Source organism: Aquarana catesbeiana, linkage group LG06 (assembly GCF_042186555.1).
Source record: "Aquarana catesbeiana isolate 2022-GZ linkage group LG06, ASM4218655v1, whole genome shotgun sequence".
NCBI classification, from domain to species: domain Eukaryota; kingdom Metazoa; phylum Chordata; class Amphibia; order Anura; family Ranidae; genus Aquarana; species Aquarana catesbeiana.
In genome coordinates, this window is record NC_133329.1 from 141,569,692 (window position 1) to 141,596,379 (window position 26,688).

The window sequence follows — 26,688 nt, forward strand, 5'->3', positions numbered from 1 at the left end:
CTCACATCATCATTATAACAACTACTAATTAATTATCTACCCACTATACCATATATCATCACTACATTGGTACCGTTCAAGTGACCAGAAGAACATTTTCAGGACTTAGTAACAGAACATGGTGGTGACAACAATCCTGTGAGGTGGACAGAAGTCCGATGGAGACCCAAGAGCTGTGCTGTGACTCTAATGTCTGGTTGTGACATAAGAGAGTCTGATCTACAAAATTATAAGTAGCAGCAGCATGCTTTTCTTTTTTTTTTTTTTTTTTTTTTTAATCACCTGTCATGATGGTGTTAAAAAACAAAACAAAAAAAGCCCTTTATAGTAAGTACAAAAACAGATAATCTCTACTATACTGTAAAACATTGAAAGTAATAATAATATTGTGTGTATATATATATATATATATATATATATATATATATATATATATATATATATATATATTTTTTATTACCTCCACTCTATCAGCCTCCAGCTTCTCTAGGTTCAGAAGTGGATCTCCCCTGCAGAGAGCCCTTAAGCTGGGTTCACACTTAAATGCGAATTGGAAGTTGATTTCCTTACATCCAATTCGCATGACAGAGTGTGATCGGCTCTCAATGTAGCTGGTTCACACAGCTCCGGGGTGCATCTTTGGTTCCAATTCAGGTGTGTATTCAGGCAAAAATTCGGACCTGATTCGCACCTGAATCGGTGAACAGGGACGCATCGGACCCTATGCTATGAGCCGCGGCATATGTGAACCCGGCCTTAAAGTGATAGTAAACGTTGGGGGTTTTTTTTTTTTTTTTGTAACAAACATCTCATACTTACCTGCTCAGTACAATAATTTTTCAAAGAGCAACGCATATTTACCTCTTCTGGGATCCCCCACTGGCACTTCTGGCTGCTCCTGCCTTGAGCCTCAAAGTATAGTACAGCGTGCACTGTATTTCCTGATATGTAAACAAATAATGCATTCTGCATGCAGGCCAATTAATCGGCTGACCAATTAATCGATTATGAAAATAATTGTCAACTATTTTCATAATCGATTATAATTGATTGTCGATTAGTTATTTCAGCCCTAAACAGCACCATCCACTCCATCTCGCTGGTTTCTCCAATCAGAGAATGCTTTGTACTCAATAAAAATACAAGATTTTGAATAGCAGAGGCGTATATATACAGATCGGAAGTCACTCGAGCAGCACCTAGAAGACACCAGAGCTGAGTGTATGCAATACAGGCATCCCCAGCATCGCTGTAGACGTGAGTAATACAAAGTAGTAGATGCAACAGGGATGTAGCAATGTAAGTTTAACCCCTTGGTGTTGCCCGCAAAAAGTCTATGACCCCTCACAGCAGGTGTGCCTTGGTGCCACGTGGCCGCATATTTGCGTGAATTTGTGTAAATACAGATGCGCCAAGAGCGCACGCCAGGGGCGTTGCTAGGTAGCAAAAAGACTAGGGGCTTCAGCCTGAAGTCCAAGCCCGGCACCGAGGGGGTGGAGGTGGGGGAGAGATGTTACCTACCTCACACGCACTGACCTACCTGACACGCACTGACCTACTTGACACACACTGACCTACCTGACATGACTTCAGGTGACGTGACCTCCTCCATCACAGTAGAGTAGTAGACAGCAGGCACTCCAGGCAGCCAGATCCATGACACAGGACAGGACAGGAGAGCCACCCGCCCGAGTGGCGAGTGGGGATCTTCTCACAGCGACGCAGTGCGGTGGCCCCATTGTAATCCCCACCTTCTGGAGCCCGCAGCGTCTATGATGGACGCCACATGTCCGCGGTCCCGGCATTGGACCAGTGGGATGTCCATCATAGGCGCTGCAGGCTCCAGAAGGCGGGACCTGCTATGTCACTTAACCGCGCTCAGGGTTAGATCGGTCCCCGCTCGGCGGCGGCGCTCGGGCTCAGGGCTAATAACAAAAGTGTGCATGCCTGAGATCCGGGGCTTTTTGGGTTCCCACTCGGGGCTCCAGCCCCCCCCTCCCAACGCCACTGGCGCGTGCCCTGTTCGCTCCCAACACACTTACTGGCGGCTAACAGAAAACTCCCGATCACTATTTGTTATTGGGAGCTTTTCAATCATGTGACCGCTGTCACAGCCAATCACAGCGGTCACATGATCATAAACCTTGCCCGCCTCCCGGCATCCTAAACCCCTTATAGGGCCCGGAGGTGCTGGTGCCAAGAGGTTAAAAGAGATAATTCTTGGAGTTCAGCTTTAGAAACAAGTTACCACTGGCATTTTGTATATTTATATAACGGCTTTTTCCAAACCACTGAATAAAAAAAAAAAAAAATCACACTCCTTCAACCTCACACGAATAAAGCAAATGGACACATTTAGTTAAAACATTTTTAACACCAAAAATATTTATTTTAAGAACATTTTTATAACACATCATTTTTTACATACATGTAAAATGAAAGCAAACAGATACATTTTCTTCTGTCCTAAAACATAAATAACATGTATTATGTAGTAATTAAAGGCATCTATCTTTTTGTAGAAGACAATATGCTAGAAATGATGGGGCTAACAAAGTGCCATCTTTTTTGGAAGTGTGATGGCCAAGCCTCCAGTAACCATAAGGCCCCATTTACACTTTGGTCGATTCGGCATGATTCTGCCAGTAATTCCAAATCAAGTAGAAATCACTGCAAAACACACAAGGCATGTTTGGGTGCCATTCATTCTAAATGGCACCCCAAACATGGTGTGATTTTGCCCGGACTGTTGTGTGACTGAATCACACAGCAATCTCAGCAAAACACGCCTTTAAAAATCATGTGAAGATTGTCACCCAAAAAAAAGAGGAGGAGCTCCCTATGGACTTTCCTATGTGCGACACGCAAAAATTGCTTGAAAATCGCCCACATAAAATAACGAGTGGGAATAAGAGTTCCCGCTACGTGAAGTGTAAATGAGGCGTAAAGAGACTCTGACATTTTCATCATTTAAGGCAAAGTAACAGATTCATACGCTGTCACTTGCTGATACTTTTATTTCCTCTGCACTCCATTTCTCTACCAGAGCCATTGGGAAATAACCAGTGCTTCTGGCCATAAATAGCTTGAATTTTAGCTTTCTGAAGTCCTGCTGAAGTGACCGAAATTCAAGCCGTGGGTGACCCTGCATGCACCAAAAATTTACTGAGCCAGGTGAAAAATAATCACCTGAACAGCGACTGTATCCTATCAGATGCAATTACTGTTTGGCAATGCCATTTTATTGAGACAGCCACGGGTGCCCAAATATAATAGTGCAACAGTGGAGACTTCTCCATCCATGCTGCTAGTGTGAGTTTGAGCCATGTCTGTCTACCTTAGGAGGGCAGGTAACCACCTACCAGCATATAGTGCACAGGCTTGAGCAGCCATTCGTCAGGACTGGATACTATCACATGAGGAAAAGGAAGAAGTCATTAACCTTTTTATAAAGTCCGTCACCATTCGACACAACCCACATTTTGGGTTTGGGAGACAACAATGATTTGAGGGAATGGAAGACATTCAATAAAAGCCTATGCAGGGTTAGGTTTCTCCACTCCAATGGAGTGTCGGGGAAGCATGGCAATGGTAAGCATATGTCTACTTAAGGTTTATGCCTTTATTATAAGAAGAATTTCCTGATAAGTGGAAGAGAGTGCCTGCCATACATAATTCTGTCATGGTAACATACAAACATGATAGGATGGAGCTTATAGAGACCCTGTCTGTAGTCTTCAAAAATTATACTCTTTTACATGGTGCTTGTGGCTTAATTTTCAAAGACTAGCAACTCAATCAAGAAGACTTTAAAACTTAACTCTTCAAACATTACTGAAGAACTGACAGAACTGGAAGATCCAATTACAGGCACGCATTATTAGGTTTATTCAATATACCAGTATAAAAGGCCATAGAGTTGTGGCAAGCATAGCGACCCATTGAAACCAAACTGCAGCCAAATGTGGCATAATGGAGCTTATGGCTTCATTTTTGAAGATTGGCAATAAAAGGGATTGAGTTCTTATTGGTTGCTATGGGCGTTTGCAATTAGCATTGTTATTCACTCACTGAATAAGCCTGTAAGATCTTCAACAGCTTTACTACAAAGTAACCAACAAAATGTTTCAAATATAGTCACTATATGTAGATTTAACTTTAATCTCCTTAAACAGAGAATAATATTAAGCAAGGCACTTTATCCTGTAAAGACCAGTCTCTGAGCCATCCCGTCTATCTCAGCTCCCATCCAGTCTTGGTCAGTCATCACTTCTACTCTGCTCCTCTTAGATGGCATAAGTACTCCAAAGGCTGAAACAGATAAGACATCAATTTGTCATCCATACAGTGTATTAAGAAATGTCAACCTTTTTTAAAGATAGTGCTGGGAACAAACAACAGAGAGATCCTGTACAAAGTGACAGGTTAGATCTGTCTGGACAAACAGCTGTGACATTGCATGTTTGCACCTGCCCTCTTAGCTTGGTTTTCCACACTATGGTGTCTATTTATCAAGCAGTGGTAAATTATCGCTGACGAGTTCTCAGGCATTCAGAGGGGAGATCGCTCTCTTCTGAGTATCTGTTTATGAAGCAGTGTATTATAAAAAGAACAGTGCAGCGCTATAAGTAAAGTCAGCAGACTAACACATTGCTCGTGGCATATATAATGAAAGTCTCCTTGAGATGGATAGTAAAGAGTAAGCAGAAAGTAGTCTCCTCTACGGTGATGAGGGTGCTCTCAAAATACATATGGTGCAGCAAGAAATCCGTGATTCCACCACCAGTAAGCTAAACCGCTCACCTCAATTAATGGACCCCTGGGCTAACAGATGGGTCAGAATAGCTTTCACCACTCACAGTGGTCATGAATGGAGGCTTGGATGGGTAGATTAAAGAAATAGGTAGCCACATCAATTAGAAGAACCATACTCTGTTGCTCTTATTTCTCAGTCGTGGTAACCTTTATATTGTTGGGGCAATTCAAAATGGCTCTAGCGTCACTTTTTTTGCTCGACTTCCCTTAAACCCTTCACACCTATGCACCAGGGTCTACAGATTTCCCATGCGTGCCAGAAACTAAAGATAGCTGGTTGCAGGTTGTCATTTTATTGCAAGCAAATCGGAGGATAGCACAGAGTGTGGGTCATGTAAACAGAATCCAGGTGGTGGAAGTGCATGGAACTGCTCACCAAGTTCTCTTAGTTATAATAACTACATCAGCTATACATTCCACTCCTACTCCATACTATACAGTTGGCCGTAGATTGTATACAGCTGGTTTCAGAGGTGACAAATCACTGAAGTGTACAGGTTGGTGATTACTGAGTTCAGTTTAGGAGACGGATAAGCAGAAGTTCCACTTTTGAGTGGAACTCCACTTTAAGCAACTGTGAATTAGTGCTGCTGATTTCATGGGCATTCCCAGAGGAGACCGCTCTCCTCAGTACCTCACACTACACTGCATAATATTAATAAATAAAGTTAAAGTCCCCCTACACAAATAATGTATACTGTATATATACATACAGTGCCATGAAAAAGTATTCATACCCCTTGAAATGTTACAACCAAAAACATAAATGTACTTTATTGGGCTTTTATGTGATAGACCAACACAAAGAGGCACATAAGTGTGAAGTGGAAGGAAAATAATAAAATGATCTTCAAATTTTTTTTACAAATAAATATGTGAAAAGTGTGGCGTGCATTTGTATTCAGCCCCCCTGAGTCAATACTTCGTAGAACCACCTTTTGCTGCAATTACAGCTGCAAGTCATTTTGGGAATGTCTCTACCAGCTTTGCACATCTAGAGAGTGAAATTTTTGCCCATTCTTCTTTGCATTGGATGGAGAGAGTCTGAACAGCAATTTTCAAGTCTTGCCACAGATTCTCAATTGGATTTAGGTCTGGACTTTGACAGGGCCATTCTAACACATAAATATGCTTTGATCTAAACCAGTCCATTGTAGCTATATGTTCAGGGTCCTTGTCCTGCTGGAAGGTGAACCTCCGCCCCAGTCTCAAGTACTTTGCAGACTCTAACAGGTTTTCTTCTAAGATTGCCCTGCATTTGGCTCCATCCATCTTCCCATCAACTCTGACCAGCTTCCCCACAACATGATGCTGCCGCCACCACCATGTTTCAGGGTGGGGGTGGTGTGTTCAGGGTAATGTGCAGTGTTAGTTTTCTGCCAAAAAGTTACATTTTGGTCTCATCTGACCAGAGCACCTTCTTCCACATGTTTGTTGTGTCCCCCACATGGCTTCTCGCAAACTGCAAATGGGACTTCTTATGGCTTTCTTTCAACAATGGCTTTTTTTTTAGCTACTCTTCCATAAAGGCCAGATTTGTGGAGTGCACGACCTATAGTTGTCCTTTGGACAGATTCTCCCACCTGAGCTGTTGACGTTTCTCTGATTAATGCTCTCCTTGCCTGGCCTGTCAGTTTAGGTGGACAACCATGTCTAACCCGGCTTTAAACTTCTCCACAACTTTATCCCTGACCTATACAGAAAAAAGTGCAGCGCTGGATATATGCAAAACCCATAAAATGGTGCTATTAAATAATTATTATATATAAACCATGTACATTGGAAATAAATCAAGCACAAATATTTGCACCTATGTAAAAGAAGTGCTTCACCATAGGAATACGTGTGTGGTTAATACCACCATAATGACATATCTCAGTAAAATTCAAGAAACAAAACAAAAGTGTCCAAAGAAGGTTAAAGATTGAAGTGACTTTGTTGTAGAGATAAATTCGTGACTGTCACCGTGATGTACGCCCGTCACCTTGTGTAGATTAAAGGCTTACCAGACAGCCTCTGATCAGAGGCATAATAGCATCAATTCGTGGTGTTGTCCTCACAGGGGATGGACCTCTTCCAGGGTGGTAAATGTATGTCAGCAAACGATCTCCATAAGCCTCCAGACAGCAACCCAATAAGGAAAAATCACTCCCAGATAACCAAGGGGAAAAGAAAGGAAACTCCAGTAGTGTAGAGCGTTTAGACTTTCCTTTATTAAAATCGCCGCACATGGTTTATATATAATAATTATTTAATAGCACCATTTTATGGGTTTTGCATATATCCAGCGCTGCACTTTTTTCTGTATTTATCTAGTAGTGCCCTTTATCAAGGTTATAGTGCTTAGCTGCAGGATATTCCTTCACAGGTTGTTTTATTCACTTTGAAATTGATTTACACACCTAGCGCGAATTTTTTTCTTCTATAAACATTTATCCCTGACCTGTCTGGTGTGTTCCTTGGCCTGTATGATCTGTTTGTTCACTAAGGTTCTCTAACAAACCTTGGAGGGCTTCAGAGAACAGCTGTATTTATACTGAGATTAAATTACACAGGTGGACTCGATTTAATGATTAGGTGACTTCCAAAGTCAATTAGTTCCACAAGATTTTAGTTAGGGGTATCAGAGTAAAGGGGGCTGAATAAAAATGCACACCACACTTTTCACACATTGTAAAAATTTTTGAAAACCATTTATCATTTTCTTTCTATTTCACAATTATGTGCCACTTTATGTTGGTCTATCACATAAAATCCCCTAAAAAAAAAAAATTTAAGATTTTGGTTGTAATATGACAAAATGTGGAAAATTTCAAGGAGTATGAATACTTTTTCAAGGCACTGTGTATATATATATATATATATATATATATATATATATATATATATATATACATACATACATACACACACACATACACAGTATCTCACAAAAGTCAAATATTTGTAAATATTTTATTCTATCTTTTCATGTGACAACACTGAAGAAATGACACTTTGCTACAATGTAAAGTAGTGAGTGTACAGTTTGTATAACAGTGTAAATTTGCTGTCCCCTCAAAATAACTCAACACAAAGCCATTAATGTCTAAACCGCTGGCAACAAAAGTGAGTACACCCCTAAGTGAAAATGTTCAAATTGGGCCTAATTAGCCATTTTCCCTCCCCGGTGTCATGTGACTGCTAAGTGTTAGAAGGTCTCAGGTGTGAATGAGGAGCAGGTGTGTTACATTTGGTGTTATCGCTCTCACTCTCTCATACTGGTCACTGAAAATTTAACATGGCACCTCATGGCAAAGAACTCTGAGGATCTGAAAAAAAGAATTGTTGCTCTACATAAAGATGGCATAGGCTATAAAAAGATTGCGAAGACCCTAAAATTGAGCTGCAGCACGGTGGCCAAGACCATACAGCGGTTAACCAGTACAGGTTTCACTCAGAACAGGCCTCTCCATGGTCGACCAAAGAAGTTGAGTGCACGTGCTCAGCGTCATATCCAGAGGTTGTCTTTGGGAAATAGACGTATGAGTGCTGCCAGCATTGCTGCAGATGTTGAGGGGGTGGGGGGGTCAGCCTTTCAGTGCTCAGACCATACGCCACACACTGCATCAAATTGGTCTGCATGGCTGTCTTCCCAGAAGGAAGCCTCTTCTCAAGATGATGCACAAGAAAGCCTGCAAACAGTTTGCTGAAGACAAGCAGACTAAGGACATGGATTACTGGAACCATGTCCTGTGGTCTGATGAGACCAAGATAAACGTATTTGGTTTAGATGGTGTTAAGCGTGTGTGGCAGCAACCAGGTGAGAAGTACAAAGACAAGTGTGTCTTGCCTACAGTTAAGCATGGTGGTCGGAGCAGGGTGGATATAAATCAAACATTTATTTTAATAAAATGCTTCTATCTAAAGATAGTTTTCTATTTAAGATACATTAATAATTTAGTTTATTCAGCATGAAATGAAGCTTAGTTATGTAGCATGAGTCTGAATATTCCACAATATTTATATTTTTGGTAAACTCATTCAATGATTCCAAGCTCTGCAAGCTGAGATAACCTGCACTGCATTGATGCATTCACACAATTTCACAGTAACCATGAGATAAAACAAAGTTCAGGAATATTTCTTTATTCAATTGTTTTGCACATCTGTGTACACTACAAACTGTATGATTGAATCGGTTCTGATATCGCTGTTTTACTAACCTGACAGCTTATTATTCTAAACAGGAAACCTTCTTTTTGTTTGCAAATATTAAAGATTCTACCAGCAAGAATAAGTCCTTACATTTTATGAGCACCTGTCATTTCAGATCCATCATGGCAGCGACTGATAGCGGGCATCCACTCACCTGCTGCCGCCACGTCCCCTCACCTTGTTGTGTCACTGTCGCATCACCAGCCATCCCATTAAAGTGAATGGAACTGTCGGTGAGTCAACAGCGGGTCAGAGGAGGAGCTTCTGTGGGACAGAGATGACAGTTGCTCTTTAAAAAATTATGATTTTAATTGAATTGATTTAAATCAAATCCACCCTGAGTGGGCATGTCATAGTCTGGGGCTGCATGTGTGCTGCTGGCACTGGGGAGCTACAGTTCATTGAGGGAACCATGAATGCCAACATGTACTGTGACATACTGAAGCAGAGCATGATCTCCTATCTATGGAGACTGGGCCGCAGGTCAGTATTCCAACATAATAATGACCCCAAAACACACCTCCAAGACGACCACTGCCTTGCTAAAGAAGCTGAGGGTAAAGGTGATGGACTGGCCAAGCATGTCTCCAGACCTAATCCCTATTGAGCATCTGTGGGGCATCCTCAAATGGAAGGTGGAGGAGCGCAAGGTCTCCAACATCCACCAGCTATGTGATGCCCTCATGGAGGAGTGGAAGAAGACTCCAGTGGCAACCTGTGAAGCTCTGGTGAACTCCATGCCCATAAGGGTTAAGGCAGTGCTGGAAAATAATGAAGGCCACACAAAATATTGACACTTTGGGCCCAATTTGGACATTTTCACTTAGGGATGTACTCACTCTTGTTGCCAGCATTTTAGACAATAATTGCTGTGTGTGAGTTATCTTGAGGGGACAAGCTGTACACTCACTACTTTACATTGTAACAAAGTGTCATTTCGTCAGTGTTGTCACATGAAAAGATAGAATTAAATATTTACAAAAATGTGAGGTGTGTACTGACTTTTGTGAGATACTGTATGTATGTATGTATGTATGTATGTATGTATGTGTATATATATATATATATATATATATATATACACACACACACACACACATTTTTTAAAATTATTTAGTGTTTCTAATCTGCTCTATCGGTCTTGGGGGGGGTTTGTGAAAGGCAGGGGGGCTTTTCACTGCCTTGGGGTCTGATTGAGAAGAAGGAAGTCAATAAACTTCCCCCTACCTTCTCAGTTCTCCAGCCATTCTATCTTCTCTCCCCGATTCTCCACCTCTGGGAGAATCTGGGAGGGAGAATTCTCACAGAGATCCCCAGCGAGGCGCTGAGATCACACCTCCATAAACTGTCCGTTTCTGTGCATGCCAGTTACAGGTTCTTTGCTGATCACCTTAGTTTCATAAACCGCTAATGAATTGAGATGATCTGTGATCCTCGGGATCGCCGCCGCTCTTCTCAGTTTTATAAACAGACACCTATGTTCTCCCTCAAGAGCTCACAGGATATCTACAGTATATTGGACATACTGTATATAAGCTATTATTAATTCATATTTATCTGCCAAAGACTTACTTGTGCTGGAACTGAGGATCTGAACTGTGCTCCAAGAGGATCTGTTTTATGTCCTGTGGTGGCATTAGGTCCAAAGTCTGTGCTCTCTGCCAGCGCTCCATTCTTGAGATACCTGAAGTTGATTAAACAGAATTAAATAACATTTATATAATACTACTACATAATTAAAACTCCACCCTTGCAGTGCCCGTCTACATTTTCAAGGGTTAAATGCTCATTTAGTCTAGGGGCAAAGGATCAAGGCATAAATACTTACCTTACTCCTTGCATAAGCAGGCTCCCTCCAGAGCTGCGACTGGTCCCCTGCCGTGGCTCTGTAAGCTGTGACCATCTCTGGTCAAGCTCCAGCTTCAGGCAGTGGAGGAGAGTGCTGGAGCTGGCTAGAGCTGCAGTTGGGCTTTAAATCTACAGTGTGTATACAGAATCCTGATACTGCATTCATCAATTGAACATTGATCTTCACATCCTTGATTTTATAAAGATTTTAAACAGCATTTCAATGTACTAGAAGTTGAAGGCCAGGAATAACCCATGAACAAATTGTGGGGGAATTATCTGACCAACATTTTATTTTTATTCTTACAGTTAGTGACCATTTCTTAGGTCCTTTGGACCAGAAAAAGTGCATTTCTATGTAAAGTGTTGAGTATGCTCTGTTCTTCAGAAACACGATGGTGAACCTTGTATAAGGAGCTCCTGCAACGGTAACATAGGAGACACCAGAAGGGTGTGAGCGCATGGTAACATATTTTCAGTTGAAGTAGAATAAACTTACCTCTTCACAAATATGAAGTCCACAAGCTCCCACACCAGCACCAATTTGTCTTCTTCTAGGCTGGTGAATTTATCACAACGAGACACTCCTAGGATGTACACTGAGCTGCTCTACAGACACTTGCAAGCAGGAATGTAATTATGTTTTATTTCAGAAGAGACATAGTGGTTGATGTACTAAAGGAGCAGAGCATGTTCAATGTTAAATTTTCAATTCAATTTTTACTTTGCAAGGGGAACATCACTTGGTGAATAAGGTGAAGTTGCACTGATTTAATGTATCTAATCAATTGCAAGCAAAGATCCTGTTTTTTTTTTTCTTTGCATATCATTGGGTATCCTTTGAAAAAAGGAATTTTCACTTTGTTTTATCTCATTCACTAAAATATGTGAAAACGCAGTTTACAAAGTGAAATTTCCCTTTAAAGTGAACATGCTCTTTACCTTTAGTAGGTCAACCCCAATTAGTGTGTGGGAAGCACTGCAAGGGCTAAATGCTTGTTTATGTCTAGGCTGGGTAAGTAAAACAGTTTTTTTTCCCCATCCCCTAATCTTCTATTCCTGCAGCAGCCAGTGCTCCCCTATGCGTCACTGGTGGACTGTCCCTCATTGTCCTCACAGCCAATAAAAGGTTATGAACCCTGCATTGGGTCTGGATAAAATTAGAAGAATTTTAGGCTGCTGGTGCTGTGGGGACTGGACCCAGTGGGAGCAGAGGAAGGGGTAAATAAAATAGTTTTTTCTTGTTGACCTAAACCTAAATGAGCATTTAACCTAAATGGGGAGAGCTCCACTGCAAAAGATGATTTTTACTTTACTACTTTACTACTGGCATTCAGCTTTAGGCAAAATTAAAGAAAACTGATAAGATTTATGCCCATCTTTGTATGTCCGCTTTTTAAGGACTTTCCTTTATTCTTAATTGTTTTGCCCCATCGTTTCGGTATGCCATGGATGGGTTAACCTGCCAAAAACACCTGTGAGGCCCAGTCACAAAATATTCTGGTATCTCACCTGTACAAGGTCCAAAATTCCAATCCAGGTCAAACCGGACAAGCTTCTCCAGTGGGGTTAGTTTCGGGGTTGGAGCATCTACAGCTTCTATGTGTGAGGATCCCCTGGCGGTTGGATCTAAGAGAATGTGATATTATTGTGATCAAAGAATGCACATGAAACATATCACAATTAAATCAGAATACACAAATGCTAATGTATCTTAAGGCTCTCACCATCTCTTTGGACTTGATTTAGTATGCAGCTATACTTGAGGTATTTATATATGTTTGAATAATGCTTGACTATCATGCTGATCTGCCATCAGTAGCTTCCCAATCACTCACCAGGAACAATGGAGTTCTGACGTTTCTCTGACGTTACTTGCTGTGTGTTTGTTTTGAATCTGCTGGGTCTCCTTCACACCGGCATACCGATCGTACACCTTGCATTAAGGAAAAAAATGTTTTGGTATCAGCAGCCCCCCTCCTCCCTCTCCTTTTTACTTACCTGAGCCCTCACTGGATCCAGCACTGTGCACATCTGCAGCTCTTCTCTCCCCTCACTTCTGGGTCTCACTGGCTTTGCTGGGGCACCAGGAGCCATTGGCTCCCAGTGATTTCCATCAAAGCCAGTGACAAGGAAGTGGGTGGCAGGAACCGAGTCCCGTTGTCTGTGTCAATGGGCTCAGGAGCGAGCACGCACATGTGCCCCATAGGAAGTGGCTTCCCATGGGGGCACTGGACAAAGAGGAGGTGCCAGAAGCACCGAAGGGGGAACCGGGAAGGGGAGGTTCACGGCTGCTCTGTGCAATTCAATTGCACAGAGCAGGTAAGTATAGACATGTTTGTTATTTTTCTTAACTTTCTTTACCTTTACAAATCGCTTTAAGGGCACATATATACACAACCGAGCTTAAAACATATCACAATTTTATAGTATTACACAACTAACATGAATTAAAACCATCATACAGCTTACAAAAAAAATGTCACAATTTGCAAAACTGTTGTGAAATGCAAAGAATTCATATGATGCGTCTCCATTCAGGGGCGTTCGGGATAACACATCTAATGGAATGGACAGTAGTAAACAGAAACAGAAAGCCGGAACAATTAAAAACAGGTGCGATTGTTACTACCCAGCCTAATAGCCATAGAGGGCCTGCACCCCTAATCATAATGAGCTAAATTGCTGACCACAGCCTTCCCACTCTCAATGTCTGCCACCATTATGTATACTAGACATCATTCTATGCCTCCCGGTGTCTTGGAACTCCCCTTATGTATACGCCCCAAGCTCTGCATGCATTACTGGACAAGCATCCTTGGCCTCAGTGATTACTGTATCCCTCTCCCCCTGGATGGGATCAGGGGTGCAGGCCCTCTATGGCTATTAGGCTGGGTAGTAACAATCGCACATGTTTTTAAGTATTATGGCTTTCTGTTTATGTCTACGACTCTCCATTCCATGAGATGTGTTATCCTGAACACCACCTGATGGGAGACACATCATATGAATTCTATGCATTTCACGACAGATTTGCAAATTGTAACATTTTTCTTTGTAAGCGGCATGATGGTTTTAATATGTGTTAGTTGTGTAATACAATAAAATTGTAATGTGTTTTAAAGTGTTACTAAACCCATAACAGTAAAATCAGCCTGTTTAAGCAGTAAAGCATGCTTGTTATACTCACTGTGGAACCTAAGGGGTTAATGATCTGCACTGTGTAAAAAGGCTGTTAGATCCAATCTTCTCTGATCTTCCCCTTCTTCCACTGTCCCCAATCTCCTGATAAGACAGAGCCTTTGGAGTCACCCTGCACATGCTCAGTTTGGTGTGTATTGCTAGAGAGTTTTTTTTTGGGAGGGTGCATGTGATCAGCACAGGGCCAATCAGCACTGTCCTGGCAGAAGGTCAGGGGTCCTGCAGCCTCATAGGACAGTCAGAGGTGAATGAAAACTCCTACTACAAGCTTTCACCAGACACTGAATGAAATCACAAGACTGCTATATACTGCTGACGAGAAAAGTTTTTTAGCAGTTTATATTTACTAAAATAATTGCATTTCCATTTTCAGTGTACTGTGGGAGACCAGATATAGTGAATGCAGGGTGCTGGGTTTAGTAGCACTTCAACCGCTTGCCGTCCAGCCGCCGTCATTATACGGCGGCAGGTCGGCACGATCCTGCGAGCCGTCGCAGCTATACGTTGGCTCCTTTAAGCGGGATAGCAGCGGGGTACAGATGCTCATGGCCGACGGTCGCGATGACCTCCGGCTACGAGCGATCGCGGGCACGAGACGCAGAACAGGGACATGTGTGTGCAAACACACAAATCCCTGTTCTGTTAGGAGAGACAGATCGTGAGTTCCTAATAGCTAGGAATCACGATCTGTCATTTCCTCTAGGTCATTCCCTCCCCCCACAGTTAGAAACACACACCAGGGAACACAGTTAACCCCTTGATCGCCCCCTAGTGTTAACTCCCTTCCCTGCCAGTGACATTTTTACAGTAATCAGTGCATTTTTATAGCACTGATCGTTGTATAAATGCCAATGGTCCCAAAAATGTGTCAAAAGTGTCCGATCTGTCCACCATAATGTCGCAGTCCTGATAAAAATCACCGATCGCCGCCATTACTAGTAAAAAAATAAATTATAAAAATGCTATAAATCTATCCCCTATTTTGTAGAATCTATAACTTTTGCGCAAACAAATTAATATACTCTTATTGCGATTTTTATTACCCAAAATATGTGGAAGAATACATATCGGCCTAAACTGAGAACATTTTTTTTTAAATGGGGATATTTATTATAGCAAAAAGTACAAAATAGTGTTTTTTTTTTCAAAATTGTCACTCTTTTTTTGTTTATAGTACAAAAAATAAAAACCGCAGAGATGATCAAATACCACCAAAAGAAAGCTCTATTTGTAGGAAAAAAAAATGATGTCAATTTTATTTGGGTGCAGCGCTGCAGGACCGCGCAATCAGTTAAAGCGACGCAGTGCCGAATTGTAAAAAATGGCCTGGTCATTCAGCATCCAAATTTTGACAGGTCCCCTTCCCCACTTCTTGAGACGGGCCGCAGCCCGATCTCACGGAAATTTGGTCCCCCTCCTCCTTCCCCCACTGCCGAGCCAATTAAAAAAGCGCAGCGCGCTTCACGGATTTTCCGGACAGGTAAGTGCCCTAATATTAAAAGTCAGCAGTTACAGTATTTGTAGCTGCTGACTTAATTTTTTTCACCCAGGCTGGACCTCCTCTTTAAGTCCCATTCCTGACTGTACATCTGTGTGGGTCTGATGCACAAATCAGAATGCAGACAGACTTCCAGATTTGCAGCTGGGCACCCCAGAAATTCCTGTGCAAGTTGTCAGTTCCTCAGAGAAATGTACACATGCTATGCGCTCCCCACAGCCCTCAAGAAACATTGCTTGGACCTGGCGACTGACCACTCGGTCTATTGTGGAAGGCAGGAGGGGGTGTCATGTGTTCCCCCATACCACGTATTTCTGTAGGTACTTGTAAGGAAGAGGGGTGCATTGTAAACTCTAAGATGGCAGAGGGGTATCTTTTAGCCTAAAGTAGGCAAAGGACGCCCCTAACCACATTCCCAGCAGTGAAGAGCTTGGGAATGTCCAGACAAGGATCCAAACCCACGTGTGTGTGATCCCGCCAGAAAGCTGCCACCTGTACAGGCCAATCTGTGTCTGGGGCATTCTCTGTCTTGCATCCGCACATATACACGCTGAATGCCCCGGAGAATGCCCTAGTCACAGATGATTGACCTGTGCAGAGGACAGCTTCCTAGTGGTCTCAAACAGATCCTTGTCTAAACACACCCAAGTCCATCACTTTGCGCCATGAAGAATCCATATGCAAAAAATGATTTGTTTAACCCACTGATTTCCTTTCTCTCTAGCATTTAAAAATACATGAATTATTAGCATTTTGATCATACATTTAGTGCAGTGTAACACTTTAAATCATAAGGGATCAGATAGCAACATCATTTAGATATGCCTTAGGACCAAAAGAGGAGGACAATTGAATAAGGACATAGGTAATCAGTTCCATAAGACGGACAGTTAGTAGTGATAATGTGGACTTTGCCTACAAATTCTACACTGGTGACAAGCGCAGATCAGCAAATCAGGGGACTGAAAATCAGGGGACTGAATAGGAAACGACGAAAATGAGATGACATATGACACGGACAGCAGCCCCTCTCTATGACCCCAGTGATCAATACCTCCTGAGTCCTTTTCATTCTTCTTCCTCTTGGCTTTGCCACCCCCAGACTGTGTCTGCTCTGCCTCCCCCTTTACCGGGGTTTTTCCTCTTCTTTCAGCTCTCTTCCTGCTCTCTTCAGCATGTTTTACCACCGGCAGGCAATCTGTCAGCTTTCTCTTTCTGCCCATGATTCTATGCAGTGAGCCCTTCCTTTGCCTGGACTTGTTTGTTGTGTTCTTCCTCCCTCTTCCTTGTTGCTGGTTCAGTTCTCCACCCCTGCAGCTGTTATGTCACCCTTGTCATCAGAGCATGGTTTTCTAAGAAGTAATCAGTGCCATCTAGTGGAGAATTAGGGTTAGTTCAGGATTGAAGTCTGCATAATGGCTAAACAAAAATAAAAAGTTGTGCTGCCAGTGAAAAATTATTTTCCTGACAGACTCCATGGCAGCCTACGTGTGGGTTAATCTCGCCCCCTCATACCTCATAGGACCCTTCTCTCATAAATCTTCGCTCCGGGCCAGAGGCCATGTTCCTTTTTTCACACCTCCCAACATTTTGAGATAGGAATGAGGGACACCTACTAGCAAATGTATGTAGGCATAGGGTATGCCCCCCTGCCATACCCCCTTAAAGGAGAATTAACCCAAAAAAGTTAATTAAATCCACAAGTGCTTTTTTTTACCACTACTTTTTCTTTATATTGGCTTTTAAAGAATACAAATGCAGCTATTTAGAAATTGGATGAAAGGTTTAGTACTGGGAAACACTTTTTGATAGATAAAAAGTGCATTTTATATACAACTATAAAAATCAGACCAAAATGAGGGACGAATGAGGGGGAAAGAGAGACATTGCTCCAAATCAGGGACAGTCCCTCGAAATCGGGGACAGTTGGGAGCTATGCTTTTTTGTCCTCCTCCTAGGACCAAGATGAAGTCTTACCTTTTCATGAAGTTTTCCGTAATCCAGGCCTGAAGGTGTGCACTGCGATATGTTGGTGGTTAGCGGTGATCCTCTCTGAAGTCCAGCAATCCTAGCTATTAGCAGGTGGACATGGGCGATATGATGCGATGCCATGAAGAGCTTACTAGCCTGGTCATTGGCAGGCAAGCGGCAATATGGCCAAATGTTACAGCTATTAGTGGGAAAGCTTGTAAACGCCCTGGGTCGAGCGACAGCTCCCCAGTCCCAGGTCTGGTCCAGATCGTGCCGTGGTGGTGGTAATGTACAAAGATATTCATTTTCTTATGGCAGCCGTATCACTGTGTTTTGTGTGTCTCCTTCTTTGCTATCAAGCTCCAGTGATCTGTCATGGCTGGAGTGCAGCTGCGTTCCAGTCTGTCGTTTCAGGAAGTCGCCGGGACCCGTCTGCGCATCTGCAAGCTGCGAACAAATTTGGTTCGCGCTGGCGCGGTTCAACCAAAATGTCGGCGGCCGCACATGCGCACAGCCACCGCCGGGTGGCAACGTTTTCCAGCACAGGTGCGCTGCGGGGCACGGTGACGTCAATAATGGTGGCAGATTTAAATAGCTGTCAAAGCAGCTATTCCTTGGGATGACTTGCGGGCTTACGCGGTGGTTTCCCCAGGTATTGGTCTCCGGTTTACAAGTTAAATTGCTTGCTGCAGGCTCCCTGGGTGCTGGCTATGTTTTTTAAGTGCACTCTCATGCCTGTTATCACTCCTGTTTCTCATAAGGCTTTAATGGTTCATTTCAGTTTCAAGCTGCCTTGCCATGGATCTGTCACCGCCCCCCTGTGGCCAACACTTGAGCTGCAGGTAGGATTAAATTCTTTTCTTCCTGTGAGGCTTGGGTTCATTCATTCCGGAGCTCTTAACTCTTTCTTTTCCACTCAGCCCTTCTAGGTCTGAACACCAAAACACGGCACGCGAAGCTATAGACCGTCCTAGGTCTCAACATCGTCACTCCTCTTCAAGCTCCAGATATCATAGATCTCCCTCCAGATCGAGGCACCACAGAGAGGAGTCTAAAACCACCTCTGCGCGACACTCTCACCACCACTCCAGCCGCTCTGAGAGGAAAGCCTGCTGGGGATGCGGGGCCCAGGTCCCCGAAGGCAAGTCGCTCTGCGAACGATGCTTATCTAAAGCTGCAAAAGAAAGAGAGGGTGGAGACCAACAAATGAGATTGGTGAGGCACGTCACACTCCCACTGGAAGATACTGTATCTTTTAGGGATAGCCTGGAGAGGAAAATTGATACCGACCTCAAGCAGGTCTACATTACAGCGGGTATGACCTGCAAATCAGCTTTAGCTCTCACAGCTCTTTCTAAAGCGATGGAAGTCTGGACGGACGACGTAGATGCTTCTCTGAGGAGCATCTCGGAACAAATGGCCAGGAGCTCACCTTTTAATGAACTAAGGTTGGCGGTGGCGTTTCTGGGGGAGGCTTCCCTGGACATAATTTGCCTGGTGGCCTGGATCATGCTGTCATCTGTCATTGCTAAGCGTGCCTTGTGGCTGTGCCCGTGGGTAGCTGACCCTGCCTCCAAGCAGGCATGGTGTGGGATTCCCTTTGAGGGTTCGTCCTACTTTGGGAACAAATTGGACAGTGCCATGACCCATGCCACAGGGGGAAGTCCCCCAGGATCGCCGTCTGCTAAACCAGAAGAGAACACAGCCCAGGCAAGGTTCAGATCGAGCAAGGGATGCTCGCCACTATAGGCCTGGTGAGTTCAGGAAGACCTGGAAGAAAACCCAGTCTTTGGGCCAGAAGCTTTCAAAAGGAGCATCTTCCGGTGGAGGAGAAGCCCCTAAGTCTTTTTGATATTGCGCCTGCCCAGACAGAATGAGTCTGAGCTCGCTTACTTAATTTTAAACACGTCTGGGCAGCCTCAATCAGAGATTAAAAACGGTTTCATCAGGCCATGCCTGGACGTTCAGCAACCCACCCTTTCTCCGATTCATACCCACATCCTTGCCTCTCTCGGAAGAGAAAAAGCAAATTCTTCTGTCCTATGCAGACTCTCTTGTGACTCAGGGCGCTGCAATACCAGTTCCAGACGACGAAAGATTTCAAGGGGTCTACTCACCCCTCTTCATGGTGTTGAAGAAAAACGGCTTCTGGAGGCCAGTTATAGACCTAACCCACTTGAATTCTTTTATCAAGAAGGAGAAGTTCAAGATGGAAACACTGCTCACGATCCATCGAGCAATCCAGCCAGGTGATTGGCTCATGTCTATAGACCTGAAGGATGCTTACTTCCATGTCCCGATAGCGTCAGATTTCCAGAAATACCTTCACTTTTCTGTCGATCAAATCCATCTGCAGTTCACCTGGCTCCCCTTCGGGCTTACAACATCACCTTGTGTGTTTTCAAAACTCTTGTTGGCTGTCGTGGCACTGATCAGGACCAGAGGTATCCGTCTGTACCATTATCTGGATGACACGCTGTTATCTCGGGAAAGGGAGCAGTTTCTAATCCACAGACCCCAGGTCATCTCCACTCTACTCGAGTTTGGTTGGCTACTGAACCTAGAAAAGAGCCACCTAGATCCTACGCAGTCCCTGGTATTCCTCGGGGCACAATTCGACACTATCAAGAGCACCATCTCCTTACCCCTGGAAAAAATCCCAATGATCCGGGACAGTGTTCGGCTTGCAATGTCCTCCCCTCATCTCCGAGCCTCACTATGCCTAAAAATCATCGGCACCATGGTAGCAACAACGCCCATGGTAAAGTGGGCTCAGTGGAAATGCGGCCCTTCCAGAAGGGCTTCCTCCAGCAATGGAACCCAGGGCTCCAGGATCACTCTATCCGAATAACCTTATACATGCGGGAGAGCCTTCCTTGGTGGTTACAGCAGAGGAACCTCCTCAGTTGTCATTCCATTGCATGTGTCCTGGATCACCATCACAACAGATGCCAGCAACAGGGGCTGGGGTTCGCTCTGCTTGACAGAAGTAGCCCAAGGCATATGGAGCTTTCCTTCTCACAGGATAGCCTCCAATGTTCTGGAACTCGGGGCAGCGTTCTGCGCTCTACAGGTCTTTCACCACTTAACAGCAGGAGCCTCAGTTCTCCTAAGACTGGGCAACACAACGGCAGTCTCATACATCAAGAGACAAGGGGATACTCGCAGGTCTCCCTGTTGAAGGAAGTAGAGCCCATCATGACCTGGGCCCATAAGAACCTGGCCAACCTGACAGCTGTCTATCTCCCTGGAGTCCAGAATGTTCAGGCAGATTTTCTGTCGAGAGTGTCTCTAGACAACGAGTGGACTCTCCACCCCGAAGTCTTCAAGTGGGTTCTGTCCCTGGGAATCATAGACTTGTTCGCCTCCCCATGCAACTTCAGACTAGAGAAATACTACACGAGGTCTCGTTGGTGACCGCTCACTCAACTAGAAGCGTGTCTACATCATGGGCGGCTTCATGTCACGTGGCTCCAGATGTTTTTTGCAAGGCGGCCTCGCGGTCTTCAATTAACACGTTCATGGTGCATTACTGCGTAGAGCCAGCTTCGTTATCTTCTGTTAAATTTGGTTTACGTATCTTGCCTGTTGATGGTGCCAATTAAACCTTTTTTCTTATGTCCAGCACTCTGCCCACCCGCGTGTGTATGGCTAGTTATTTCTCACACGTAGGCTGCAATGGAGTCTGTCAGGAAAATGGAAAATTTCTATCAAATACTTACCGTAATTTTCTTTTCCTGATGGACTCCATGGCAGTAGGAGTTCCCTAGGCTAAATTATGGAACACGGCCTCTGGCCCGGAGCAAAGATTTATGGGAGAGGGGTCCTATGAGGTATGAGGGGGCGGGATTAACCCACACGTGCCATGGAGTCCATCAGGAAAGGAAAATTATGGTAAGTATTTGATATAAATTTTCTGTTGTAGTTTTAAATGGTCATAGTGCTGGAAATGTTCACATGTTCACCTACTAAGAAGTCATTTGCCAACAATTTAACCACTTGACCTCCGGAAGCTTTTACCCCTTTCATGATCAGGCCATTTTTTGTTTTTCAGCTGTGTGATTTGTAATTTTTTTTTTGTAAATTCTTTTTATTGTTTTTTAAAGGTAATGAGTGATTCACAAAACAGAGCCTTTGGGCATACCGTTTTCCTGGCCCTACCTCACGTCAGCACACAATGGGTTTAACGCCTCCACTGGAGCTTACAGGACCACCTCTTCCTAGCTAAATAAAAAGACAGCCCCTCCCCCACTGAAGTGTTCTTTTGTTATGGTCAGGCTAGTTAACACCTGTGGATTGCAGTTGGTAAGTACTTTGGTTGCTGCAAGGATATCCCCTCCATGTTCAGCCTCACAGGAAGTTGGAAGACCCAGAATGTTGGATGGTAAACCCTCCTGAAACTGGGTGTCCCTTGTGCAAGGCCGCGGGCATTGTTGCTTAGATAGCACAAATATTCTACAGGTGTGGTATCAGTAAGCTCTGCAATGTCACCATTAGCCTCTCCCTTGGGTTTTTTTCCTGTTTTGTGTAGGCAGCATGCCGCACTGTTCTCCTGACTTTGTTCTCAGTCTGAGATCGGTGGTGGATGATGTCACACAGGGCAGGGGGGCGGAGCGGAGTAGCGACTGCCATTCACAAAGCAGCAGCTTAAACAGTCTTCGAGACGGCAGAGGAATTGGTTTCTCTCCTCTCTCTGCAGTCCTGCCAGTTTTCTCCTGTGCGATAAAGACTTGTTGCTGTTACTCCCCTGCTGTGCTGTGTTCTTGGGGGGTTAGACAGTCTGACTGTTTTTTGTTTCAGATTCTGTGTCTCCTGTCCTCCTCTGGAAGGCTGCCTGACCTCACCTGCTACTGCTTCTGAAGTAAGTAGATGAAAGCAGATGAGTCTTAAAGGGACAATGTACCTGTTTTTCTTGGTGAGAGAATTATGATTTTTTCCATTTTCTTTTGCAGATGTGAGCTCACCACACCTGTCAGTGGCACAGAAGACTAGCAAAGGTAGGAGGGGTTGCATGGGACATATTTTAAAAAGAGTGCTCAAGGAATGCAAAGTATAGGGATTTGCATTATTTTAGGAGCAGAAGCCCAAAACACAAACAATCCAGAAAACATAAGAACCACCACTGGTCATCTCTTGACCAGGACAATCTGCATTCCTCACATTCCCGCACAGGGCGGCTTTCTTGCTCCTCAAGCAGCTCACGTGGCAATGGCTCACGTGCATTTAAATTAGCGCAATAGAAAGTGCCTTGCCTTGCATGAAGTCTGCAGTGACAGGAAGTTAATTGGCATGGATTGCCTCAAATGACAATGGATAAGGAAGCAGATGCACAAATTTCAAAGCCTAGCGGCTGTAGCAAAAAGTATACAGGAAATATCCATGCCACAGGCAAGACGCAGGCCCAACCATCGCAAAAATCATGCAGATATTTCCAAATGTGAGAAAGAAAGGGCATCCTTTTCCCATAATGACAGAGAGTTAAAAGCTCATTGATGAAGAATAAAAGAGATCTGATAAGACCAATTTACAGTAAAGGTCTCCAAACCTTATAAAACAAAGCGGGCAAATGCATGTTTAATCAACGCACTTCCAAAAGTGGATGGGGCCTGCCAGCATCTGGTGCACAAGTGTCTTTGCCTTTTAATACCTTTAGGGATTCTATGGATTGAAAAATGGACTTAAGGCTGGTTCACACCTAATGCAGTCCAATGCGTTTTTATTAGAGTCAAAAGTGCCTGAACAGTGTTTACCATGGATTCCAATGGCCTACGTCACACCAGTGCAGTGTGTTCCAGTACAGTCAATCAAAGGAGAATATATAGCATTTTTTTCTATATGGAACGCATCTGTAACATGGCAAAACACATTGAAAAGGCACCTGAACACTTAAAAAACGTGCATGCAGAAAGACATCTTCAACTTTGAAATTGTGGTGAACTGGCCCTCAGACTTGTAGCGAATCTATACTGTGGCAGATTTTTGCCGGTTGACTAGCAACAGCATTAAGAGCCCTTTCACACTGGGGCGGGGGCGGCGTTGGCGGTAAAACGCCGCTATTATTAGCGGCGTTTTACCGTCGGTATGCGGGCGCTAGCGGGGCGGTTTTACCCCCCGCTAGCGTCCGAGAAATGGTTAAAAACCACCGCAAAGTGCCTCTGCAGAGGCGCTATGCCGGCGGTATAGCCGCGCCGTCCCATTGATTTCAATGGGCAGGAGCGGTGAAGGAGCGGTATACACTCCGCTCCTTCACTGCTCCGAAGATGCTGCTGGCAGGATTTTTTTTACCGTCCTGCCAGCGCACCGCTCCAGTGTGAAAGCCCTCGGGGCTTTCACACTGGAATGAAAGCAGCCGCACTTTCGGGTCGGTTTGCAGGCGTTATTATTAGCGCAATAGCGCCTGCAAACCGCCCCAGTGTGAAAGGACCCTAACTGTGATGTTTAAAGCATTAAGAAATGGCCTTTAGCTCAAGTGGAACCTGCAGAAGTGGGCATGGTTCTGGAGGACTTGAACCTGGCTGCTGACTTTTTACAAGGCTTCAATAGACCTTTGCGATGAGAGATTTGCGGTTGTGCCACTGCAGGGTGGATGAAGCTTCCACACAAGCCCTTTGTAACATTCTCTATAATGGAAGGTTGTTGTTTGGCAAAACGTTGGACAGAGCGAGTGGAAGAAGAAATGTCCAGACTGTGGCCACAGTCTAATAAGAGGAAGCAGCTGTCTTTTCGCTCAGGTCTGTCGATTTTCAGAAGGGTTCAGGAGGCCAAATCCTATAGGCCAGGCTGAAATTTACCAGATCACACTGAAGGGGGGAAAGTGTTTCCACCGCTCAGGCTGACACTGAGCCAGGTGTAAGTAGAAGTTTCAGAGCAGAAGAGCTCCAGGTGCTGGCTGAATGCTAGGCAAAGCAGGCTTGAATGGAGGAGAAGATTTGGATGCCGCACACCGGATGTAGTCAAAAAACTTCACTTTATTGAAAAAATGGGATCATCAAAATAACAAGACTGTCATGCAGAAAGTACAGGTAAGCTGACGCGTTTCGCACTCAGGACTGAGTGCTTACTCATAGCTATGAGTAAGCACTCAGTCCTGAGTGCGAAACGCGTCAGCTTACCTGTACTTTCTGCATGACAGTCTTGTTATTTTGATGATCCCATTTTTTCAATAAAGTGAAGTTTTTTGACTACATCCGGTGTGCGGCATCCAAATCTTCTCCTCCATTCAAGCACACTGAAGGGGGCTCAGACTTCCTGTTTACATGGAATCAAATCCAGTGCAGGCTGCTGGACATTTGGAAAGTCTTTGAAGGTGGGTCCAACCAATGTCTTCCAGTGGGAACCAGGATAGCCTCCTTTTTGGAGGGTTTGGGCGACAAACATCAAAGACAGTTAGCTGGGAGTACAATCACCAAATACTTAAATTCATGACCAACAAATCTCAAGAAGAAAGAATTACTGCAAGATTACATATAAGAATTATACTGCAACAAGTCGATAGTGCTGCTGCCACCAAAAGAACAAATCTGGGGGTTTCTCCCCATTCTTTCTAGTAACCAAGACATCAAGAGCTTTCCCTACTGTCTGGGTTTGAAGAAATCGAATGGGTACATATACAACAAAAGGTTCAAGATAGAGTCTGTGCAAACAGTCACGGCGATAATTCAGCATGAGGATCGGTTAGAGTCAATCGACCTGCCTGACGTATACTTCCATATACCAATCAGTGTGTAACACCAGAGACATCTGAGATTTGCAGTGACTGGCTGTCACTGACTGTCACTTCCAGTTCAGGTGTTTGCCATTTTTAGAACTGGCACGGCACCAAGAAACTTTTTGAACATTTTGTTGGCAGTAGTGGCAGTAATTCTTCTTTGGAGGTAAGGCTCTACCACTACCTGGACAATATTTTTTATATGTGGCAGGTGTAAGCTAGAAGCTGGCAAAGCATCACAACCTTGTCCTAGAAATCCTTTTCCAAGTTCAGTCGACTAGTGAACAAACAGGAAAAGCAGTTAACCCCTTCTTAATCTATGAAGAATCTTTCATGCCTGAATAAGTCAATTGGTTTTCCAAAACTGCAAAATTTGCAAAATGAAAATCTGCGTACAAAGAGTCATTGTTACCTGTATACTATATTTGAGATTTAATATCTGTCAGATATGATTTGGGTTAAATTAGATTTCTTTGACCATGAGTGAAAGCTTTAACACAATAACAAAAATGTATTGGTATATAGTAAAGTAGGCCTAGACTAATACACATCAAGCTATCTAATTGTACAGGAAAAGGGTAGAAATCATGGATTACATGAGGGAATACAGAGTATATTCCTTAAAACATTAATCTACAAACAGTAGGACAGAATATACATAAGACCAACATATTTCGATACACGTACAAGGGAGATTCCCATATTTACCATTCCCATAGATTTCCCATATTCTCCATTCACGTGACTGCTCCGCCATAGAGTGTGTGTTTCCCTCCCATCTAGTCTGTTTATATCATTACAGGCTGATGCCTCATTGGTTGGCATGGTGTGGCTCTGATTGGTGGGCTTCCATATTCCTGGTTAAGGACTGGCTACATCTCCAATCCCTATACTTTACATAAGTCAGCCCTCTTTAATGCAAATCCTTGTGACTATTCTGAGCAGGAGATTAACCTGACTTTTTCCCAGGAACTTAAGTATTGATTGCAGGTTGGCCTCCCTTCATTGCATATCCAAACATGAGATCCTTTGAAGAGAATATGTGTAGAACAATTTGGGTCCCATTGTTTAGATACACAAGCCTAGGCACATAATTGTCTGGTCTAACAGACACTTCTGTGAGGCTATGTTGCACACCCTCCATAGATACAAGCTAAATAAAATATATTCATAATTACATTTTACAGCTAATAATGGAGATTTCACACTCATAAGGCAACAGTCATGGAGACAGCATTTATGTCAGCGAGGGATTGCATTGTCCCTATTGGGACATTTTTACAGTGGCCATTCCAGTGCTGCCTTAGGCTTTGTGGCACATGGGGGCTTCTTTTCAATTTGCCTTCCTCAGTCAATAGGATGGGTTGCCTATGGATCAGAAGGTCTTTGCATCTGCACAAATTAGCAAGAACTGGAGTTTTGGACACCAGTGTGCCTCTTTTGTGGCATG

The 26,688-nt window shown here is 43.8% G+C and overlaps 1 protein-coding gene across 2 annotated transcripts; it reads right to left on the bottom strand.

Moving 5' to 3' along the window:
* Nucleotides 1-4,083: 4,083 nt before the first annotated feature.
* On the bottom strand, nt 4,084-16,915 carry POLD4 (DNA polymerase delta 4, accessory subunit). Of its 2 annotated transcripts, none has more exons than XM_073590993.1 (4): nt 16,614-16,915; nt 12,373-12,489; nt 10,585-10,696; nt 4,084-4,311 (listed from the first exon to the last, which is right to left on the bottom strand). In XM_073590993.1, the coding sequence occupies exons 1-4, from the start codon at nt 16,780-16,782 to the stop codon at nt 4,287-4,289; spliced, it is 423 nt and encodes a 140-aa protein (XP_073447094.1). In that variant the 5' UTR covers nt 16,783-16,915; the 3' UTR covers nt 4,084-4,286. The 2 variants fall into 2 exon arrangements, with proteins under 2 accessions (XP_073447094.1, XP_073447095.1); XM_073590994.1 differs by lacking the exon at nt 16,614-16,915 and adding an exon at nt 12,588-12,678.
* Between the last annotated feature and the right edge of the window lie 9,773 nt (nt 16,916-26,688).

What these genes read in the sequence shown, in the direction of transcription:
- POLD4 (XM_073590993.1), bottom strand. Translation starts at nt 16,782, where the DNA reads ATGGGCAGAAAGAGAAAGCTGACAGATTGCCTGCCGGTGGTAAAACAT. An exon ending in GAATGAAAAGGACTCAGGAG is followed by an intron (nt 12,490 to 16,613) that starts GTATTGATCACT and finishes ACATTCTCTTAG; the next exon opens with ATCCAACCGCCAGGGGATCC. An exon ending in GAATTTTGGACCTTGTACAG is followed by an intron (nt 10,697 to 12,372) that starts GTGAGATACCAG and finishes AATCAACTTCAG; the next exon opens with GTATCTCAAGAATGGAGCGC.